At 41.6% G+C, this 18,488-nt stretch overlaps 1 protein-coding gene across 2 annotated transcripts in view; it reads right to left on the bottom strand.

The window, feature by feature from the left end:
- Positions 1-18,488, bottom strand: part of Setd2 (SET domain containing 2, histone lysine methyltransferase) — a 109,508-nt gene that overhangs the window by 6,539 nt on the left and 84,481 nt on the right. For both annotated transcript variants that reach the window (XM_052721895.1, XM_052721905.1), the window contains 2 exons: positions 15,260-15,399; positions 8,730-8,841 (listed from right to left, as the gene is read on the bottom strand). In XM_052721895.1, coding sequence (XP_052577855.1) covers positions 8,730-8,841; positions 15,260-15,399 — 252 coding nt within the window. The remainder of the gene's footprint in view (positions 1-8,729; positions 8,842-15,259; positions 15,400-18,488) is intronic.

Raw genomic sequence — 18,488 nt, 5'->3', positions numbered from 1 at the left:
AAGGAAAAGAAAAGAGGGGCTGGAGAGATGGCTCAGCAGTTAAGAGCACCGGCTGCTCTTCCAGAGGACCCCAGTTTAATTCCCAGCACCCACACAGCAGCTCCCAAACATTTGTAACTCCAGTTCAAGGCCCTCTTCTGGCCTACATGGGCACTAGGCACACAAGTGGTGTACAGACATACATGCAGACAAAACACCCGTACACATAAAATAAATTAAAAAAAAGAAAGAAAGCTAAAGAAACCCAATGCATATTTAGCAACATTCTAATTCAATCCTGACTTGGCAAGACTAAGGGAGCTTTAGAAACAGTCATTGCAGCTCAGTGTACTGAACTCAGTCAAGGAGGGCTTTTGATGCAGCTTTGAGCAGCTGGGACTGAGAAAGAAGTGTTCAAATGAGGGATGATAGACTTGTACAGTATAATAAATCATGACACAAAACTAAGAATTCTTGGGAGAAGTGAAATTCTTTTTTTAGAGGTTTTTGTTTTCTCTGTGCAGCTGTAGCCGTCCTCAAACCCACAGAGATCCACTTGCCTCTATCTCCCAGTGCTGTGATTAAAGGTGTGTGCCACCACCGCCCGCACATCATGAAATTAATTTTGAGTCTGCGTGGCATGGGACTCATTCAGGCACTAACATGTACTCAAGCCCAATACCAGGCAAAGGAGCAAACTAGAGTCAAAGACAGCACTTGCTGGTGACATGAAAGTTTTGGGATCCCTCAACTCCCCAAAAGTTCCACTTGATATTTTAGCATTTCTAACTAACAATAGGCTCCTATTGCCTATAAAAATTCGTTAACACCAGAAAAGACATTAGACTGGACCAATTGGCCCTCAACTTCTGGTAGGCTAGAGAATATACCTGTAGAGAAAGACCTCACAGAAATCTGAGGAAACCACTGGAGGGGGGTGACAACTCACACACCAAAAAGCCAAGTCTTCCCAGGCCCTCAGTAAACTATCAGTTTGCTTTTTCTTTAACTTGGGTCATAGGATGTTTCAATGGAAAATTTTGGTGGGAGCCTATGGAAGCAACAGTCAGATGAATACACCGAAAATGAGCAGGCAGAAGGGCTTGGAAGAAAGTCAGAGCTCACTGTTTTTAGAAGCTGATCTTGCTGTTAGCCTTTGTTTATAGCACATTTGACTTCCCAGATAATCTTGTTTGGAAATGACAAGAGAAATCTCGGCACCTTCATGCTACTGGGGCTTTGTGTTCATCCGCATTCAGTGGCAGATGGTCATTAAGCTTACTGTGTGGCTCTGGCACTCACAAAGAACACAAATGACACAACAAAAGCCAACTCCATTCTTTATTAGGCATACAGACGCAATCAGGTCAAAAAAAACCCTCTGCCTTTGAAAGGGGGAAGAGGGCTTAAGTTACCGAGATGAGCTCTGAAAAGGAGACAGTGAAATATTACCCAGCTACTATATTTTCCCTCCTGAATTTAATTAAGTCCTCTTTAGACTGCGAAATGTAAAAGATCACTCCACGAGGAACTGTGTGTTCGGGGGCAGTGGAATCTAGAAGTAGAAGCTGGGGTGTCAGAATCACACACTCAGTTCAGTCAACCTAAGCTTTCCAATCCACAAGTGTGGCTGCACGTTAAGTACGAAGTTAAGAAAGAAGGTCCCTGGAGACACAGAAAGTCACCACACTGTTCTGGAGTTGCTTCTACTCTTAGAAACACAAAAATAACACTTCACTGGGTGCTTCTAGATAAAGGCTACAGTTCCCTCTTAATTTGTAAAAACCACAACAAACAACAAAAACCAAGGGGAGCAAATGGGAAGAGGGAGTAATGGGAGGAGGGAGGAAAGGGAGGAGGGAGGAATGGGAGGAGGGAGGAAAGGGAGGAGGGAGGAATGGGAGGAGGGAGGAAAGGGTGGAGGGAGGAATGGGAGGAGGGAGGAAAGGGAGGAGGGAGGAATGGGAGGAAAAGGACCCTAAAGAACCAAATTCTACCAATGGTGTTTTCAAAGGAAAACAGAATTAACAAAATCCATGGAACTAAAAACTTTAGTTCTAAAGAAATATCTTCAAAGATATTACTAGGAACCAGTGGGCTACTGCTCATATATTTCATCACCTACAAGTGCAAGGCAGGCCTGGAACTCTGCCCCAGCTGGTAATTGGCCATGCTAACTCAGTAACTTAAGCCATCTCCTCTATAGATACTGGCTTTCTTGGTTCTGACAATCTTTCAAAATTGTGAGTTCTGGGTTCCCTTTTCATCGCTGTTAAGTGATATTGTATGAAACCATTTTGCAAATTGCTCCAACTATAAAAACAAAACAAAAAACAGGATCAACAACTGAAAAACCTCTTCGCTGCAGATCCCACGCTCTGCAAATTCTTTTTTTTACGTGGGGACACCTATGAACGCTGGGATGAATGTGAATCCAGGAGGCAGAAGCAATCAACTGCTCTCTCTCACTTGTACAAGCAGTCAACACGGTTCAGGTCTGAGGTTCTCAAAGGGAAGACTGGACTTAACACTCACCACATGATGGATGATGGAAGAGAGTACAAGATGATCAAGAGTGGGGAACAACACTGGAGGGAAACAGAGAAGGAAGGCTCTCATAGATGCTTAGTCTAGTCATCCAAGCTTCTACTTCCACCCAGCACTTTCAAAGCGTCCTCTGCCCACTGCATTCCTCCCGTGTGCTGTGTCATACACTCGCGATGTGAATGCCAGAGCCACACAGTAAGATTATCGCAATCTGTCAACTAAACCACAGGAACTCAAGCCCCCATCTGGGTTATGAAACACATATACACATACTTATGTTTTTTTCCAACAAGAACCAATTTATTGATGATTCAACATGAATTCAACTGCATTTCTATTCTGAATCCTGCAGGGAGCTCAAACGCTCAAATTCCACAAATAATTTCCTATTTCCTCTTGCTCTTTCTTCCTCCATTTCTGATGCTTAAACTGAATGACAGGACCTTCTCCACCTAAGCTAAAACTGGAGAACATTGGCCATTTTTGCTTCTTCCTTATCTATTTGGTTTGCTAAGTCTTTTTTGTTGTTTTGGTTTTTGAGACAGGGTCTTACCACATAGCCGTGGTTGGTCTGGAACTTGATGTGTAGACCAGGATGGCCTTGTACTCATAAAGCTTGGCCTGTCTCTGCCTCCTCAGTACTGGAATTAAAGGTGTATACTGCCATATCCAGCCTGGTTTGCTGAACTTCAATAATACTTCTCAAATGTCTTTTCATCTTTCCTATTCTCAGTTCCTTACTTAGTCAGAGCAATGATAACACTCTGTACTCTGCCCTGTCACTGGATCAAATAAGCCTGTTTCACTAGAGAGTCACATACTTGACCATTTGATTCCTCTGCATCAATAATATTTCCTAGCTTCCGAATACCTACTGCACGTTAATCACACTGGTAGACCTTAGTAGACAATTTATTCCTGACATACTTTTCCAGGGTGTGTTTGTTGTTGTTGTTTTGTTTGCCATTTTGGGACCATGCTCAGAACCCAGGGCATGACGTGTACTAAGTGAGCAACTCTACCAGTAACCCACATCCCTAGTTCTACTCTTCCATGTTTCTGTCTTGCTCAGTATCTCGTATGTATCCAAATTCCTACTATACCAGATATTTTTAACTGTTTGCAATTTTGTAAAACTTGTCAAATCACCTTTCCAGTGATGACTGATGTTCTTAAAAGATGGTCACTGAACTCCTCAAAGCACTTGGCATGAAGTTCTACTACAGTAGCAGCTGAACTTTCAGGTGACGAAGACCCGATTGACAAAAACTTGTTACAGTGGTGCAATGTACAGCTCTGAAAGGCTTACATTCTTTTTTTTTTTTTTTTTTGGTTTTTCGAGACAGGGTTTCTCTGGGTAGCTTTGCGCCTTTCCTGGGACTCACTTGGTAGCCCAGGCTGGCCTCCAACTCACAGAGATCCGCCTGGCTCTGCCTCCCGAGTGCTGGGATTAAAGGCGTGCGCCACCCCCCCAACATCCCCCCAACACCCCCCCCCCCCCCCTTACATTCTAAATAAAGACACCAAGGGGATAAAAATGGGACATAAGGAATGGAGACTTTTCTCAGAAGGGTCCTCCTGTCTACAGATGTGTTAAGTAGATGAATGCAACTGTAAAATGCTAAGAAGGGAACATTCAAGTAGATTCCAGCTATACAAGTCAGAGTAGGGCATCTCTGCATCATGGTCTTAAAGGCAATCAAAGACTGACTGACACCCAAACTGCTGCCTTACGCTTTAGGGAAAGAACGACTGAAGGGTCAAAGAGCACTTGCTCTCTCATCTAGGACGCTTAAATCAAAGGGTTAACCAACCCAGAAGGTGTGGGTCTGGATTTTTACGTTAGAAAGACAAGAAAAGGTTGCATTTCCACAGAAAGAAACTTTTATAACTGAAGCATACTTGAAATTTTAAAAACCACTGGATGAATTTAGCTTACTATAAATAGCAGCATCAGTAGTCTCTAAAGAGAAGACAACAGCAACTATACAAACTGGAGTGTAAGGAGAAAAAAGAAAGTGAGAGATTCAGTGACTATGAGAAATCCAGTGGTCTAGCAACATTTATACAATGGAGAGTTGCAGAGAAAACAGGCCATGGTACAAAAGATAGATTAGAAAAAATAATGGCTAAGATACTTGCAGCTTTGATGAAAACTATCAATCTTGGTTGAGAAGAATAACCACAAGAAAGTTAAAAACAAAGAAAAGTGAAGTATATAGCAAAAAAAAAAAAAAAGAAAAAAGAAAAAAACTCCAAACAAACAAAAAGCAAAACTGTTGAAAATCAATTAGAAAAGAAATAATACATAAAAGGAAACAAGGTATCAGGACTACATCAAGTTCAATATCAGCTTGGGTTCCATAGCAAGACCCAGTCTGAACAAAACAAAACAGAACAAAATAGAATAATTTTAAGAGCTGAAAAGTAGGCCGGCGGTAGTGGCACATGCCTTTAACGCCAGCATTCAGAAGGCAGGTGGATCTCTGTGAGTTCAAGGCCAGCCTGGTCTACATAGCAAGTATCAGGACAACCAAGGCTATGTAGAAAGAGCCTGTCTGAAAAAAAAACCAAAAACAAACAAACAAAAAACCAAAAAAGAAAAGAAAGAAGAGGTGAGAGCTAAAAAGTAGGAAAAAGTATCAATAAGAGCACTGGCTATTCTTGCAGAAGACCTGGGTTTGAGTTCCAGCACCCATATGGTGGCTCACAACCATCTGTGACTCCAGTACCAGAGAGATCTGACACCTTCTTTTGGCCTTGTGGTACATAGACATACAGGCAGGCAAAACTTCCATATGAATAGAAGAGAATAGAATTCTATATCCAGTGACAATGCCCTTCAAATAACAGTCTCAAAGTTTCCTACAAAGTTAAACATATTCCTACCATGTAATTCAGCAATTATGTTCATTGGTATTTATCCAAAGAAACTAAAAACCATGCCCAAGCTAAAACCCCCACACAGGTGTTTTCAGTAGCTTTATTGAAAATTACAAAACCTAGAAGTCAAGAAAGATGTACTTCAGCAGGTAACTGGCTAAGCAGTGGTGTGATCAGACACTGGAGCATTATTCAATACCAAAGTGAAACAAACACCAACCATGAAAAGACACAGAGACCCTAAATGCATAGCTCCCTGGGGTGAGATGTCAATGAAGAAAGAGACTATGGATACATGGCAGAGGAACAAGAGAACACCAGGGTCTCCTTGCCTTCTCTGTTTGACATACTTTCTGCTCAATTTTGCTGTACCAAATTGAACTAAAGTTACTCAGTATTTTTTAAAGGGATATAATAATTTGTTTGCTTTTTTCCTCCCCAGATAAAACAAGCTCACAAACTTCATCACCAGTAGATCTTCAGAATACTAGAAATACTCAAGGAAAATCTTCAGAACAAAAGGAAGGAATTCCAGGTGGAAACAAAATTCTATATCAAAGAATAAAGTACTGGAAATGCTAAACAGTAGTTAAAAACAGGATCTGGCTAAATAAAAGCTTCAAGTTTTCTTAAACATTTTATCAGACTTTTTATTTTGTGGGCATGGGTGCACATGCTTAAACAGCTGCACCACTAATGAGGCAACCTCCAGCCCCCACAGCCCCAATCTAAATCCTAACCCCAGTTTTATACCACCATTAACAGACTTTAAAGTGAAATGTAGTGACATATTTTGGTGTTCATTAACATATGAGAAAATGAATGAAAAACATAATGGACAGAAGCAAGTGAAATCTAAATTCTTAGATTCAGAGATAAAGTTATGCTATAAGTAACCACAGAAATGTGGTATAGCATAAGATGACAACCTGTTGTGAGATAATATGGGTATTATAAATCTTAAAACAGCGGTTCTCAAAGTTTTAGATCTCAGGATCCCTTTGTATTCTTAAAATACTGAGGCCCTCCCAAGCTTTGATTCATATGGAAATACCTAACTAGTTAGAAATTAAGTTTATTCTGGCCTAGCAGCATATGCCCATAAATCTGCCTCCCTAGCACATGGGAGGCAGAGCACGGGATCACTCAAGGTTTCAGGACAGCCTGTCTACAAAAGATGTTTCAGGACAGCCAGGTCACAATGTGAGATGCCTGTCAAACACATAAAACTCATCCTTGGAGATAATTTAATCTTATTAATACATAAGGATAAAGGATAATTCAACTAGTAAGTACTTGTTCTATATTTATACCACTCTAATCTCAGTAACTGTTTTGTCAGAGGAAAGATGAAGAGTAAAATATATTTTTTTTCTAGCATTTCCATAGTAAGTGTCTCATAGGTTTAACAAACAAGAAAGGAAGTCTTCTACTCTTGAGAATCAAATGAGGTGCCTCTTTCGTTGCTGCTTGTTTGGGGGGAGAGACAAGCCACAGCATGCACATGGAAGTCAAAAGACAACTTCTGAAAGTTGATTCTCCCCTTCCAACACGGGTTCCAGGGATCAAAGAGATCATCTACCTTGGAACTAAGTTCCTTAACCTGCTGAGCCCCCTCACTTGCTGCTGTTGGCTTTTGTTGTTGTGTTTCCCTGTAGACAGGCTCTTGCTGTGTAGCTAAGGCTGGCCTCAAATCTGCAACCCTCCTATTTAATGATGACAGTATGAATCACCACTCCTGTCTCCTTGGGTGAGATTCATTCACTATCTGCCTGTGTGTATGGTGTGTGTGTGTGTGTGTGTGTGTGTGTGTGTGTGTGTGTGAGAGAGAGAGAGAGAGAGAGAGAGAGAGAGAGAGAGAGAGAGAGAGAGAGAGAGAGAGAGAATATGGGCACCACAAATGCCATGGTTTTGTGAGGTTTCTTTTTTTTTCTTTTTGGAGGCCATGTGTTTTTCTGAGGCAGAGTCTCATTATTTCTTGCCAGTATGCTATATACTCTAGCCTAGCTGGCCCAAGAACTTCCAGGCAATTCTCCTGTTTCTATCGCCCATTGTGTGGAGGATTTGAACTCAGGTCATCAGGGTCTTGCAGCAAGTCCTTTATCTACTATGCCATCTCTATGACCCCTTTGGTGGGTTTTAACATAACCAGTTTAAATTCATTCCAGGTCTAACTAATCTCAAAATAAGAGGACACTAAAGTGCAATGTCCATTAAATTATCCAATTTAAAGAGTCAAATTAAGCAGAATGCGTTGGCACATGCTTGTGATCCTGACACTGGGATAGCAAGATCACTAGTTGGAGGATAGCTTGGGCTAGATAGACCATGCCTCAAAAATAAATAGCCCAAGCACAAATAAAAAGAAACCATCTATTCAACTCAATATCAAGAGAAAAAAAAGAGTTAATATACTAAAAAAAGTTATAAAGGAATATGGAATATAATTATCATGGGGCCTCTAGTTTTCTCCTTTAGTCTTCTGTTATTATTGTTAGTGTGTTTAAATGATTGAATTTTTTTTTAATTTTTGCAAAATACAAATAGACTAGATATAGTAACTGTAATTCTTGCTTGATAACTGTTTTGTTATATGTAATTTTACTGTTAAAATGAAAACCTTCCTTTTTGATAAGACAGAAAAGGGGAAGTGCTGTGGGATGATGGTCTTTCTGTCAATATGTGTTGCTATTATTGGTTAATAAAAAAGCTGTTCCAGCCTATGGTAAGGCAGGATAAGAGCCAGGAGGGAAATCCAAGAGAGATACAGGGAAGAGGGCGGAGTCAGGGCAGGCGCGAGTCTGCCACCCAAGGAGCAACATGCCAGCAGACCAGTAACATCATGGCTATGTGGCAATACATAAATTAATAGAAATGGGTTAATTTAAGATGAAAGAGCTAGCTAGCAAGAAGCCTGAGCCATAGACCCAACAGTTTGTAATTAATATCAAGCCTCTGAGTGATTATTATAACGGCAGCTGAGGGACCGGGCAGGACCGGGCAAATTCCACCTACACTAGTGCTACAAAACATTTCATTAACTGGTTTATTATTATTTTGAATATTCATATATTCAAAAACCTTCTAAATATATTTCTTAAGCGAATAAGTAGCAAATATGCTAGAGTACATCTGACTCCTTGAATGTCTAAAAATAGTCTTTCTCTTTGATTTCAATCTCTTCCTTTGACAAAAGAACTTCCACATATTTTCCAAAGAAAGAGAAAAAAAAATTCCGAAACTATATGGCTACTGACCTTACTGAGATGAAAGGACACAGATGCTCAAACGACCAGGACACATATGGAAGCTACACTCACCTTCATGGGGTTTTCATCGTATGTTGGGGTTCCCAGGTCCATCTCAGCTTCATGCTCTAGGCTGGCATCATCTCCTGGGCTTTCCCAAGTGGGAGGGTCCCACTGAGTCTGCCTAGAAGTAAGAACAGCGAAGCTGTCATGGGTAGAAAACAGACAACCCTGGCATAGAGTTTAAAAATATAATATGCAATAGGGCAGAAAATAAGCCAGAACTGTGAGACTGAGCCATACTTCTGATAGCTTCTTATGAGCAATGCTTCTAGCCTAGAGATAGATTCCTAACATTAATCCCATCATACTTTTAAAGGCAATTATGGGATAATGCTGGCTAGATACTGCCAACAGCAAGAAAACCAAACATCTGCTTTTCAATGGGCTCAATGTACTAGATATATCCTGGGTCTAAAAAGTATGGAGCAGATAAGGAGATTAGTAACTGCTATAACTACTCTATATTTGGAGCAAAATAAATCATATCTCTTACGATCCTTGACCATGCTTGTAGTTCTACACCTTATTTAATGATTGAAAGCCTAGAAAACTTTTAAAATTGTGTTCTTTGATAAAAATGCCCTCCACTGGTAACAAAAAGGGAGGGCTCAGCCATATTAACTCATTGAATGTTTATAGTTGTTTTGAAAATAAAAGGGCAAATATATAATCCAGGATGGAATTAAGGACAGCCTTAACCCCCCAATCTGCCTCTACCTCCCTCCTGAATGTTGGGATTACAGGAACATGCCACCACAATCAACTAGATTATTTAAAAGAATTATTTTATTTTAAATGGTGTGTGTGTGTGTGTATGTGTTCGTATTTGTGTGTGTGTGTGAGTGCACAGGAGTGTGGATACCCACAGCAGACAAAACAAGTTGAATCCCCTGGAGTTGGGAGTTACAGATGGTTATAACCTGATGTGGGTGCTGGGAATTGAACTCTAATACTCTGGAAGAAAAGCAAGCGTTCTTAACTGCGGAGCCAATTCCCTGGTCTCTCAGTTGGTTTTATTATTTTATGTACATGGTTATTTTGCTTGCATGTATGTCTGTGAACTACATTCGTGCCTGGTACCTGCAGAAGCCAGAAAAGGATGTTGGGTCTGCTGGAACTAAAAAAGTTATAGACAGTTGTGAGCCACCATGTGAATGCTGGGACTTGAACCCTAAAAAAGTAGCCAATGAGCCGGGCGGTGGTGGCGCACGCCTTTAATCCCAGCACTTGGGAGGCAGAGCCAGGCGGATCTCTGTGAGTTCGAGGCCAGCCTGGGCTACCAAGTGAGTCCCAGGAAAGGCGCAAAGCTACCCAGAGAAACCCTGTCTCGAAAAACCAAAAAAAAAAAAAAAAAAAAAAAAGTAGCCAATGAACTTAAACACTGAGCCTTCTCTTCAATCCCAATTTTTAAAAATTACATTTATTCATGAGGAGAGGAGGAGGGATACTCATGTCATGGTGCATATGTAAAGATGGAGAGCAATTGTGGGAGTCTTCATATCCTTTTTACCATATATGGGTCCTGGAGATGAAACTCAGGTTATCAGACTTGGTGGCAAGTGCCTTTATCTGCAGGCCATCTCAACAGCCCGATCCCCCACACACAACTTTTTTTTTTTCTTTTTAATGACAGAGGCTCACTATATAGCTAGCCCTGGCTGGCTCGGAACTCTGTATGCAGACAACCTGCTCCTACTTCCTTCCCAAATGCTAGGATAAAAGGCATGCACCACCACACTTGACCTGATTTTTTTTTTAAAAGTTAAGATTTATAGGATAAAAACTGAAGTAAGGATATTCACAGTCAAGAGTCTAAAGTCAGGGCTGGAGAGATGGCTCTGAGATTAAGAGCACTGGCTGCTCTTCCAAAGAACCCGGGTTCAATTCCCAGCATCCACATGGCAGCTCACAACTGTCTATAACTCAGGTTCCAGGGGATCTGACACCCTCACATAATGCACATAAAATTTAAAAAAGAAGGAAGGAAGGAAGGGAGGGAGGGAGGGAGGGAGGGAGGGAGGGAGGGAGGGAGGGAGGGAGGGAAAAAAACAAAAAAAGAGTCTAAGGTCAACTATCACAGAAAAATCACAGAAGGCAGTATTTAAAAGGTTAAAGCTGGAGCTGTAGGAATAGCTTGGTGGGTAAAATCACTTGCCAAACAAGCCTACTGACCTGAATTCAGTTCTTGGAATGCACATGAGCTCTCAAGAGTGTGCCCTGTAATCTCAACACTCTTATGGCAAGACGGGAGGTGGAGATAGGAGAATCAGAAGGAAGCTAATAAGTCAGCCTAGCCTAGAGTATACAGTGCAGCTACAAAAACAACAAAAGACTGTCACACACACACACACACACACACACACACACACACACACACACACACACACACACACACACGGGGTGGGGGTGGGGGGCACTGGATAGATGGCTCAGTTCTCAAGAGCACTAGTTACTGTCACAGATGACCCAGAATCTATTCCTGGCACCTACATGGCAGCTCACAACTACCTGTAACTCCAGGGACTCTAATGCCTGTGGGCACCAGGAATACAAGTGGTTCATAGACATACATGCAGGCATGACAGCCGTACACATCAAAAAAGAAAAAAGTGAGGCCAGGTGGTGGCAGCGCATGCCTTTAATCCCAGCCCTTGGGAGGCAGAGCCAGGCGGATCTCTGCGAGTTTGAGGTCAGCCTGGGCTACAAAGTGAGACCCAGGACAGTCATCAAAACTACACAGAGAAACCCTGTCTAGGGGGGGAAAAAAAAAAGAAAGAAAGAAAAAAGTGGATGGCAGGAACAAATTCCCAAACTTTTTCTTCTGATCTCTAAATATATTCAAAGCTTGTTTGTGTTCTCTCTCTGCCTCTGCCACCCCCCCCCCCCCCTTAGCACAACTACAGGCACACAATAAGTCAATCAAAATATAAACAAAAAGCCACAAAAGAGCTGGCATCTTTTCTGGCAGGTCAATACTGCCACTGTACTTTTCGGCTCTCCTACCACACTAATCTTGATGTGACCCACTCTTAATGAGTGAAGACCAGGCTTAGATGCAATCTATGAACCTGCATAACAACAGCATTTCTACTGTCATAATGAAGCATAAGCATCTGTAAATTTTAGTGTGGAAACAAAAATTTGTTTGTTTGTTTTTTTTTAATATCTGGAAGAATTATCATGCACCTTTAAAAACTGGCCTTGTACTATGCATGGAACACTCAAAATCCCAAGCATGTGGGAGGCAGAAGCTAGAAGATCGTGAGTTTGAGGCCAGCATATGTTAATAGTGAGACTGCTCTTTTTCTTTTTTCTTTTTTTTTTTTAATAAGTAAGAGGAGGAAGAAGAAAGATAGGGAAAGAGGAAAAGAAAGGCAAGAGGAAAGCTTATTTTGGTGTGGGAAAAAAGTGCTAATTAAGTTTGCAGACATTCATTTGTAAAGTCACTATACATTCAGTCAGGAGTTCTCATTTTTATACATTTTTTTTGCTTGTTTTTCATTGATTTTTTTTTTTTTGTAGAACCTCACTATGTACTCAGGCTGGCCTTCAACTCAAGATCTTCTGAGTTAAAGTACATACCTAGATTACAGGTATGTACCATCATAGGCACTAAAGATATTTTAATAATAAAGGATATATATATATGTTTTTTATTTATTTATTTTTTTTAAATTTTTTTCAAGACAGAGTTTCTTGCATAGCCCTGGCTATCCTGGAACACGCTTTGTAGAACAGGCTAGCTTCAAACGAACTCACAGAGATCTGCCGGCCTCTGCCTCCTGAGTGCTGGAATTACAGGCGGGTGCCACCACCACCACCCGGCCTTTTTTATTATTTTAAAATTATGTGTGGGTGCATATGTCTGCATGCAGGTATATATGTACATGTGAGTGAAGGTACCTGCAGAGGCCAGAGGCATTACATCCCCTAAAGCTAGAGTTATGGACCTGACATGGATATGGGAAGTCAAACTCAGATCCTATAGAAGAATAGGAAGTGCTCTTTACCCCTAAGCCATCTCTCCATGAAGGACTAAGGAGAGAAAGTGAGACAGAATTTGTGCCTATGAAAAATGTAAACTTCTTCGTAAGACATTGTAAACAAAAATTATTTCTCGTATCCATGAAGATGGGTTAACAATATGAACATAAAGTGAGGGGAAATAGCTGGTAATCTAACAGAGATGTTCGATTTCAACACTAAGACTGGAAATACAGATGAGCTGTCACATATTACATCTTCAAGATCATCAACTGGCAAAAAAATTAAAAGGCTAGATTTGGTGATGTACACATTTTTTAAAAATTTATTAAATTTTTTTTGGGGGGAGGGAGAGAGAGAGGGAGAGAGAGAGGGGGAAAGAGAGAGAGAGAGAGAGAGAGAGAGAGAGAGAGAGAGAGAGAGAGAGAATGCGTGTGTGCATACATGTGTGCATGTACTGGTGGCCAGAGAGGCCAGAACAGAGTGTCAAATCCCCTGGAGCTGGAGTTACAGGTGGTTGTAAGCCACTGATACGGGTTCTGGGAACTGAGCTTGGATGCTCTGAAAGGACAATAAGTCCTCTTTAACTACTGAGCCATCTCTTCAGCCCTAGTGTTATAAACACTTTTTTTTTTTTTTTTTGGTTTTTCGAGACAGGGTTTCTCTGTGTAGCTTTGCGCCTTTCCTGAACTCGCTTTGGAGACCAGGCTGGCCTCGAACTCACAGAGATCCGCCTGGCTCTGCCTCCCGAGTGCTGGGATTAAAGGCGTGTGCCACCACCGCCCGGCGTTATAAACACTTTTAATTCCAGCATTGGGGAGGTAGAATCCGGAGGATTAGAAATTGTCTATAATTGCTTATATAATACCAACAAAACTGAACAATTATGACAATGACTGCCGAATCAACAAAGCTTGAGGAATTATTTCCTAGTCTTTTACAGAAAAGGTTTGCTTGAGACTACTGACATCTATCTACAATGTTAGATTAAATCCCTCTATTAGAGAAAAGGTTATGACTATTTGTGTACAGGTGCGCAGGTGACATGTGGGAAGGTCAGAGACAACTTTTAGGAGCCAGGTCTCTCTCCTTCCAACTCAAGGGTCCTAAGGATTGAACTCAGGTTACCAGGCTTGGTGGCAAACATTTTCACCCAACTGAGACATCTCACCAGCCCTGTCACTACCTTTTTAAAAATTCCCAAGCTGGATGTAGACTCACACTTCTAATCTTAGCATTCTGCAAGCTGAGAGAGAAGACTGCTGAGAGTTCAAGGCCAGACCCTGTCTCATAAAACAAAAAGAAAACACAATGAGGGCTCATGATATAGCTCAGCTGGTTGAATTATTTGCCTAGCATGCACAAAGCTCTGTATTTAACCTCCATAACCCCAATGGGGCTTGGTGGCGCATGCCTATAATTATAGCATTTGGAGGGTAGAGGCAGTCATCCTCAGTTCCAGACCAGTCTGACTTTCATAGTACCCTATCTTGAAAAACAAACAAAACAAACAAAATATTCCACCAAAATTCCTTAGTTTTCTCAAAAATTCTGCAAGTTAAAAGCACACCAAATGGTAGACTGGATGTGGTGGCACATGCCTTTGATCTCAGGAGAGATAGGCAGAGATCTCTGTGAATTCAAGGATACCCCTGGGTCTACACAGTGAATTTCAGGCCAGCCAGGGCTACAGAGTTAGCCCTGTCTTACAAAACAAAACAAAACAAAACACATACCATACACCAAATGGGCTGATGAAATGGCTTAGCAATGAAAAGGCACTTGCTACCAAGCCTAATGACTTGAAATCCTGGGACACATACTGTAGAAGAGAAATAACTCCTCCACATTGTCCTCTGACATCTGCATACATGACATAATACATTAGGCATGAAAGCATGCATACGTGCACATGCACACATATACACTATAAATAAATGCAATGGGATGGATATACCAACGTATATTGTTAAAGAACAAAAAGTCGTGCATTTTCAGATGTGATTATGAAGCTGGGCACAGCAGTGCACATTTCTAATCCCAGCACTTAAGATCAGGCATTCAAGGCCAGCCTGGGCTACATGAATCCCTGTGTCAATAGGGGTCAGGGTGCACACATGGAGAGATAGCTAGGTTGAGTTGCATCCCAAAAATCCACAGAAAAATCTGGACATGGTGTCATACTTATATCCAAGCACTGGGGGAAAAAAGACTGGTGGTCCTCTGGAGCTTGATGGACATCCAGCCTTAGCCTAATCAGCCAGCCCCAAGTGCCAGTGAGAGAAGATGTCTCAGAAGCAAAATAAACAAAGAAAACACAGCTGGATGACTTCTGAGGAACACCACCTTAGACTGACCTTGAGTGCCCATGTGTGTATCCATCCCTCAAAGACATGTGACCTGGCACACACACACACCCCCTGCCCTTCCCAGATGAAATTCTAGAAATTCAGCAGTCCTGTGGGTCAGTGGGAAGCCAAAACTATCAAACTCCATGCTGGCAGCATAACTGACCAAGTCACACTAGATCTGGGACGCCCAGGGAAGCCTCTTACCTCGTGATTACATGGTAGTAATAGATCTTCCCTTCAGGATCTCGGGCTGTCTTCCAGTTGGGAGGTAAAACAATGGTTTTTGGTTTTGGAGGAGAAGGGGGTGGCAGATCCAGTAGATTATTTGCTACAACCATTTCAGGCTAAAAAAAAAAAGTACATTTTTGATCAGTGATATTTCTTTGAATATGTCACAAGAGAGTAAAATGCCCACTTAAGCAATATAAAAAGTCTACTTTCAGTTTGCCTTAAAAAGGATAAAGGAAAGGTATACTATGGGAAAGAGCTAACAAGACGATACATATGAAAACCCTTAGGGACCTCCCCAAGCTCAAAATTCAAAGTATCACACTTTAAAAATATTTAACAGCGTATTATCTAGAGCAATATTTACCAACTTAAATACAAACCAACCAACCAGCAAGCAACAACAAAAGCCAATGATAATGGCATAAAATTCCAGGATACTGGGGTTGATGAGATGACTCAGTGGATAAGAGCATTTGTTTTTCTTGCAGAAAAGCTGGATGTGGAGGGAAGAGGGATTCAATGAGGGTGGGGGGTGGGGGGAATCAAGATCACGATGGGGAAATCTAGAGAGACAACTGAATTAAGCTCATAGGAACTTACAAACTTTAGACCACAGCTGTGGAACCTGCTGCATGGGACTGGACTAGACCCTCTGCATACGGGAGACAGTTGTGTAGCTGGGTCTGTTTGAGAAGCCCCTGACAGTGTGATCAGGATCTATCCCTGGTACATCAGCTGGCTTTCTGGATTCCATTACCTATGGTCAGACACTTTGCTCACCCTTGAGGTGAAGGGGGGGGGGAACAGGACGGGACCTGTGGTTGGTATATAAATAAAATTTTTTTTTAATTAAAAAAAAAAGAAGAAAGAAAGAAAAGCTGGATGTGATGTACAGTCTCCACATGGCAGCTAACAACTTTTTTTTTTTTTTTTTTGGGTTTTTCAAGACAGGGTTTCTCTGTGTAGCTTTGCACCTTTCCTGGATCTCGCTCTATAGCCCAGGTTGGCCTCGAACTCACAAAGATCCGCCTGCCTCTGCCTCCCGAGTGCTGGGATTAAAGGCGTGCGCACCACCGCCTGGCAACAGCTAACAACTTTTTAGTTCCTGGGTATCTGATGCCTTCTTGTAATCTACGAGGCACCACACATTGACATACATGCCAGACAAACATACTGGCAAAACACCCATACACTAAAATAAAAATAGTTGGGTGTGGTGGTGCCTACTGCTAGTCCCAGCACCTGGAGGCAGAGGCAGGTAGATCTCTGAGTTAGTTCCAGGCCAGTCTGGTCTACCTAGCAAGTTCTAGGACAGCCAGGGCTACATAGAGAGACCCTGTCTAAATAAGTAAGTAAATCTTAACAAAAGAGAAAGGAAGGAAGGACAGAAGGGAGGGAGGGAGGGAGGACGGAGGGAAACAAAGCTTGCAGAAGGCTGACTAGCTAGCTGGCTTTAGGTAGGCTTGCATCAATGATAACAAACCTGGAAAGCAGAATAGTAACAGTTTATCCACTGTATATTTTTCTGTACATTTAAAAAATAGTTATGAAATTTCCATTATTATTTGTTTTTTCATAACTACACTTTTAAATCAGAGTACTTAACCACAATGCCATCTCTCCAGCAACGATACACTTTCAAAAACCCAATAATCACTGTAACGGACCCAAGAGTTCCCCCAAAATTCATGTGTTGCAGCCTCAATGTCACTGTGACCTTAGTGGTAGAGAAAGCCTTTATGTAGGTAATTAAGGTTCAAGGAAGTCAAGAGCATCCAGGAGCAAACAACGTGACAACAGAGGAAGCTTGCAGACAAGAGTATGTGTGAACACAGCAAGAAGACGCTGCTGCGAGCTGAGCAGAGGCCTCGGGAAGCGCACTTCTGCTGCCGACACCTTTACCTTAGACGGTCAGTCTCCAGAGCTGTCCAAAATTAATTTCTGCTGGTTAAGCCACCCAGTCTAGAGTATTTTGTAATAGCAGCCCTGAAATTAATACAATTACCATTTGAATATATCTTCCCATGTCTAGTCTATGTAAAACAATGAAGAATAACTTTCAGCTTTATTTCTACAATAGTTAGAGACCCCAGACTCAGATGAAATGCTTTCACTTTTAAACAATCAACATTCCTAGTCCATACATTCTTTAGTACACCCCTACCCAATTTAGTGTAGTTGAAGGTTTGGCCCAGCTTAAGACTCATTTCCTTAATTCCCAAATGTCTATGTAGTCAAGTGAAATTATCTTTTTTTTCTCAAAACTTCTGTGTCCCTTAAGATTACTCCAAATTATTAGTGACTACTATCCTTCCCCTATCTAGAAACAGTTCTGTCCTTCCTCAAATCAAATCCTTAAATGTCTTTTTTTTTTTTTTTTTTCTTTTTCTTTTTGAAATAAGGATTCTCAGACTGGCCTAAAATTCATGTCAACTCTCCTGAGTCAGTCTCCCAAGTGCTAGGTTATAGGTACAAGTTACAAGCAACTTCATTAATCTTATCAGTGGTTTTTTTTGTTTTGTTTTGTTTTTTCTTCTTTTTTTTTGTTCCCGAGACAGGGTTTCTCTGTGTAGCTTGGCGCCTCTCCTGGAACTCACTCAGTAGCCCAGGCTGGCCGCAAACTCACAGAGATCCACCTGCCTCTCTCTGCCTGAGTGTTGGGATTAAAGGCGTGCGCCACCACCGCCCGGCTTTTTTTTGGTTTTTCAAGACAGGGTTTTCTCTGTATAAGAGTCCTGGCTTATCAATGTTTTTTTTAATGACACTACACTTTGACTACTTTGAATATGATTTAAAGTGTGGTGGTTTGAATAAGAATGGTCCCCATAAGCACAGATATTTGAATGCTTAGGTACCAGGGAGTGGCGCTGTTTGAAAGGATTAGAAGGTATGGCCTTCTTGGAAGAAATACGTTACTGGGGGTAGGCTTTGAGGTTTCAAAAGCCCATGCCAAACCCAGTATTTACCTCTCAGCTCTCAGTTGTTATTCCAGTACCATGCAAGCCACAAGTTCCCTGATGTGGTGATTGTAGGAATTCCTGGCCACTGGCCACTCCCCCAGCTGCATGACCGCACATGCGCTGTCCAGTAGCCAAGCAAGAGGCTTACTCAACCTGGGGCCTTACGTCCTATGTAATCCATGCGCCACATGGTCACCTAATTTGCACGCAGCGTGATCACATAATCTATGCACATGCGTGGC

The sequence above is a fragment of the Peromyscus californicus genome, unplaced genomic scaffold, assembly GCF_007827085.1.
Source record: "Peromyscus californicus insignis strain IS unplaced genomic scaffold, ASM782708v3 Scaffold_11__1_contigs__length_118956290, whole genome shotgun sequence".
Classification (NCBI taxonomy): domain Eukaryota; kingdom Metazoa; phylum Chordata; class Mammalia; order Rodentia; family Cricetidae; genus Peromyscus; species Peromyscus californicus.
The sequence above is the reverse complement of the archived record's forward strand: the minus strand, read 5'-3'. Positions and strand labels throughout refer to the sequence as shown.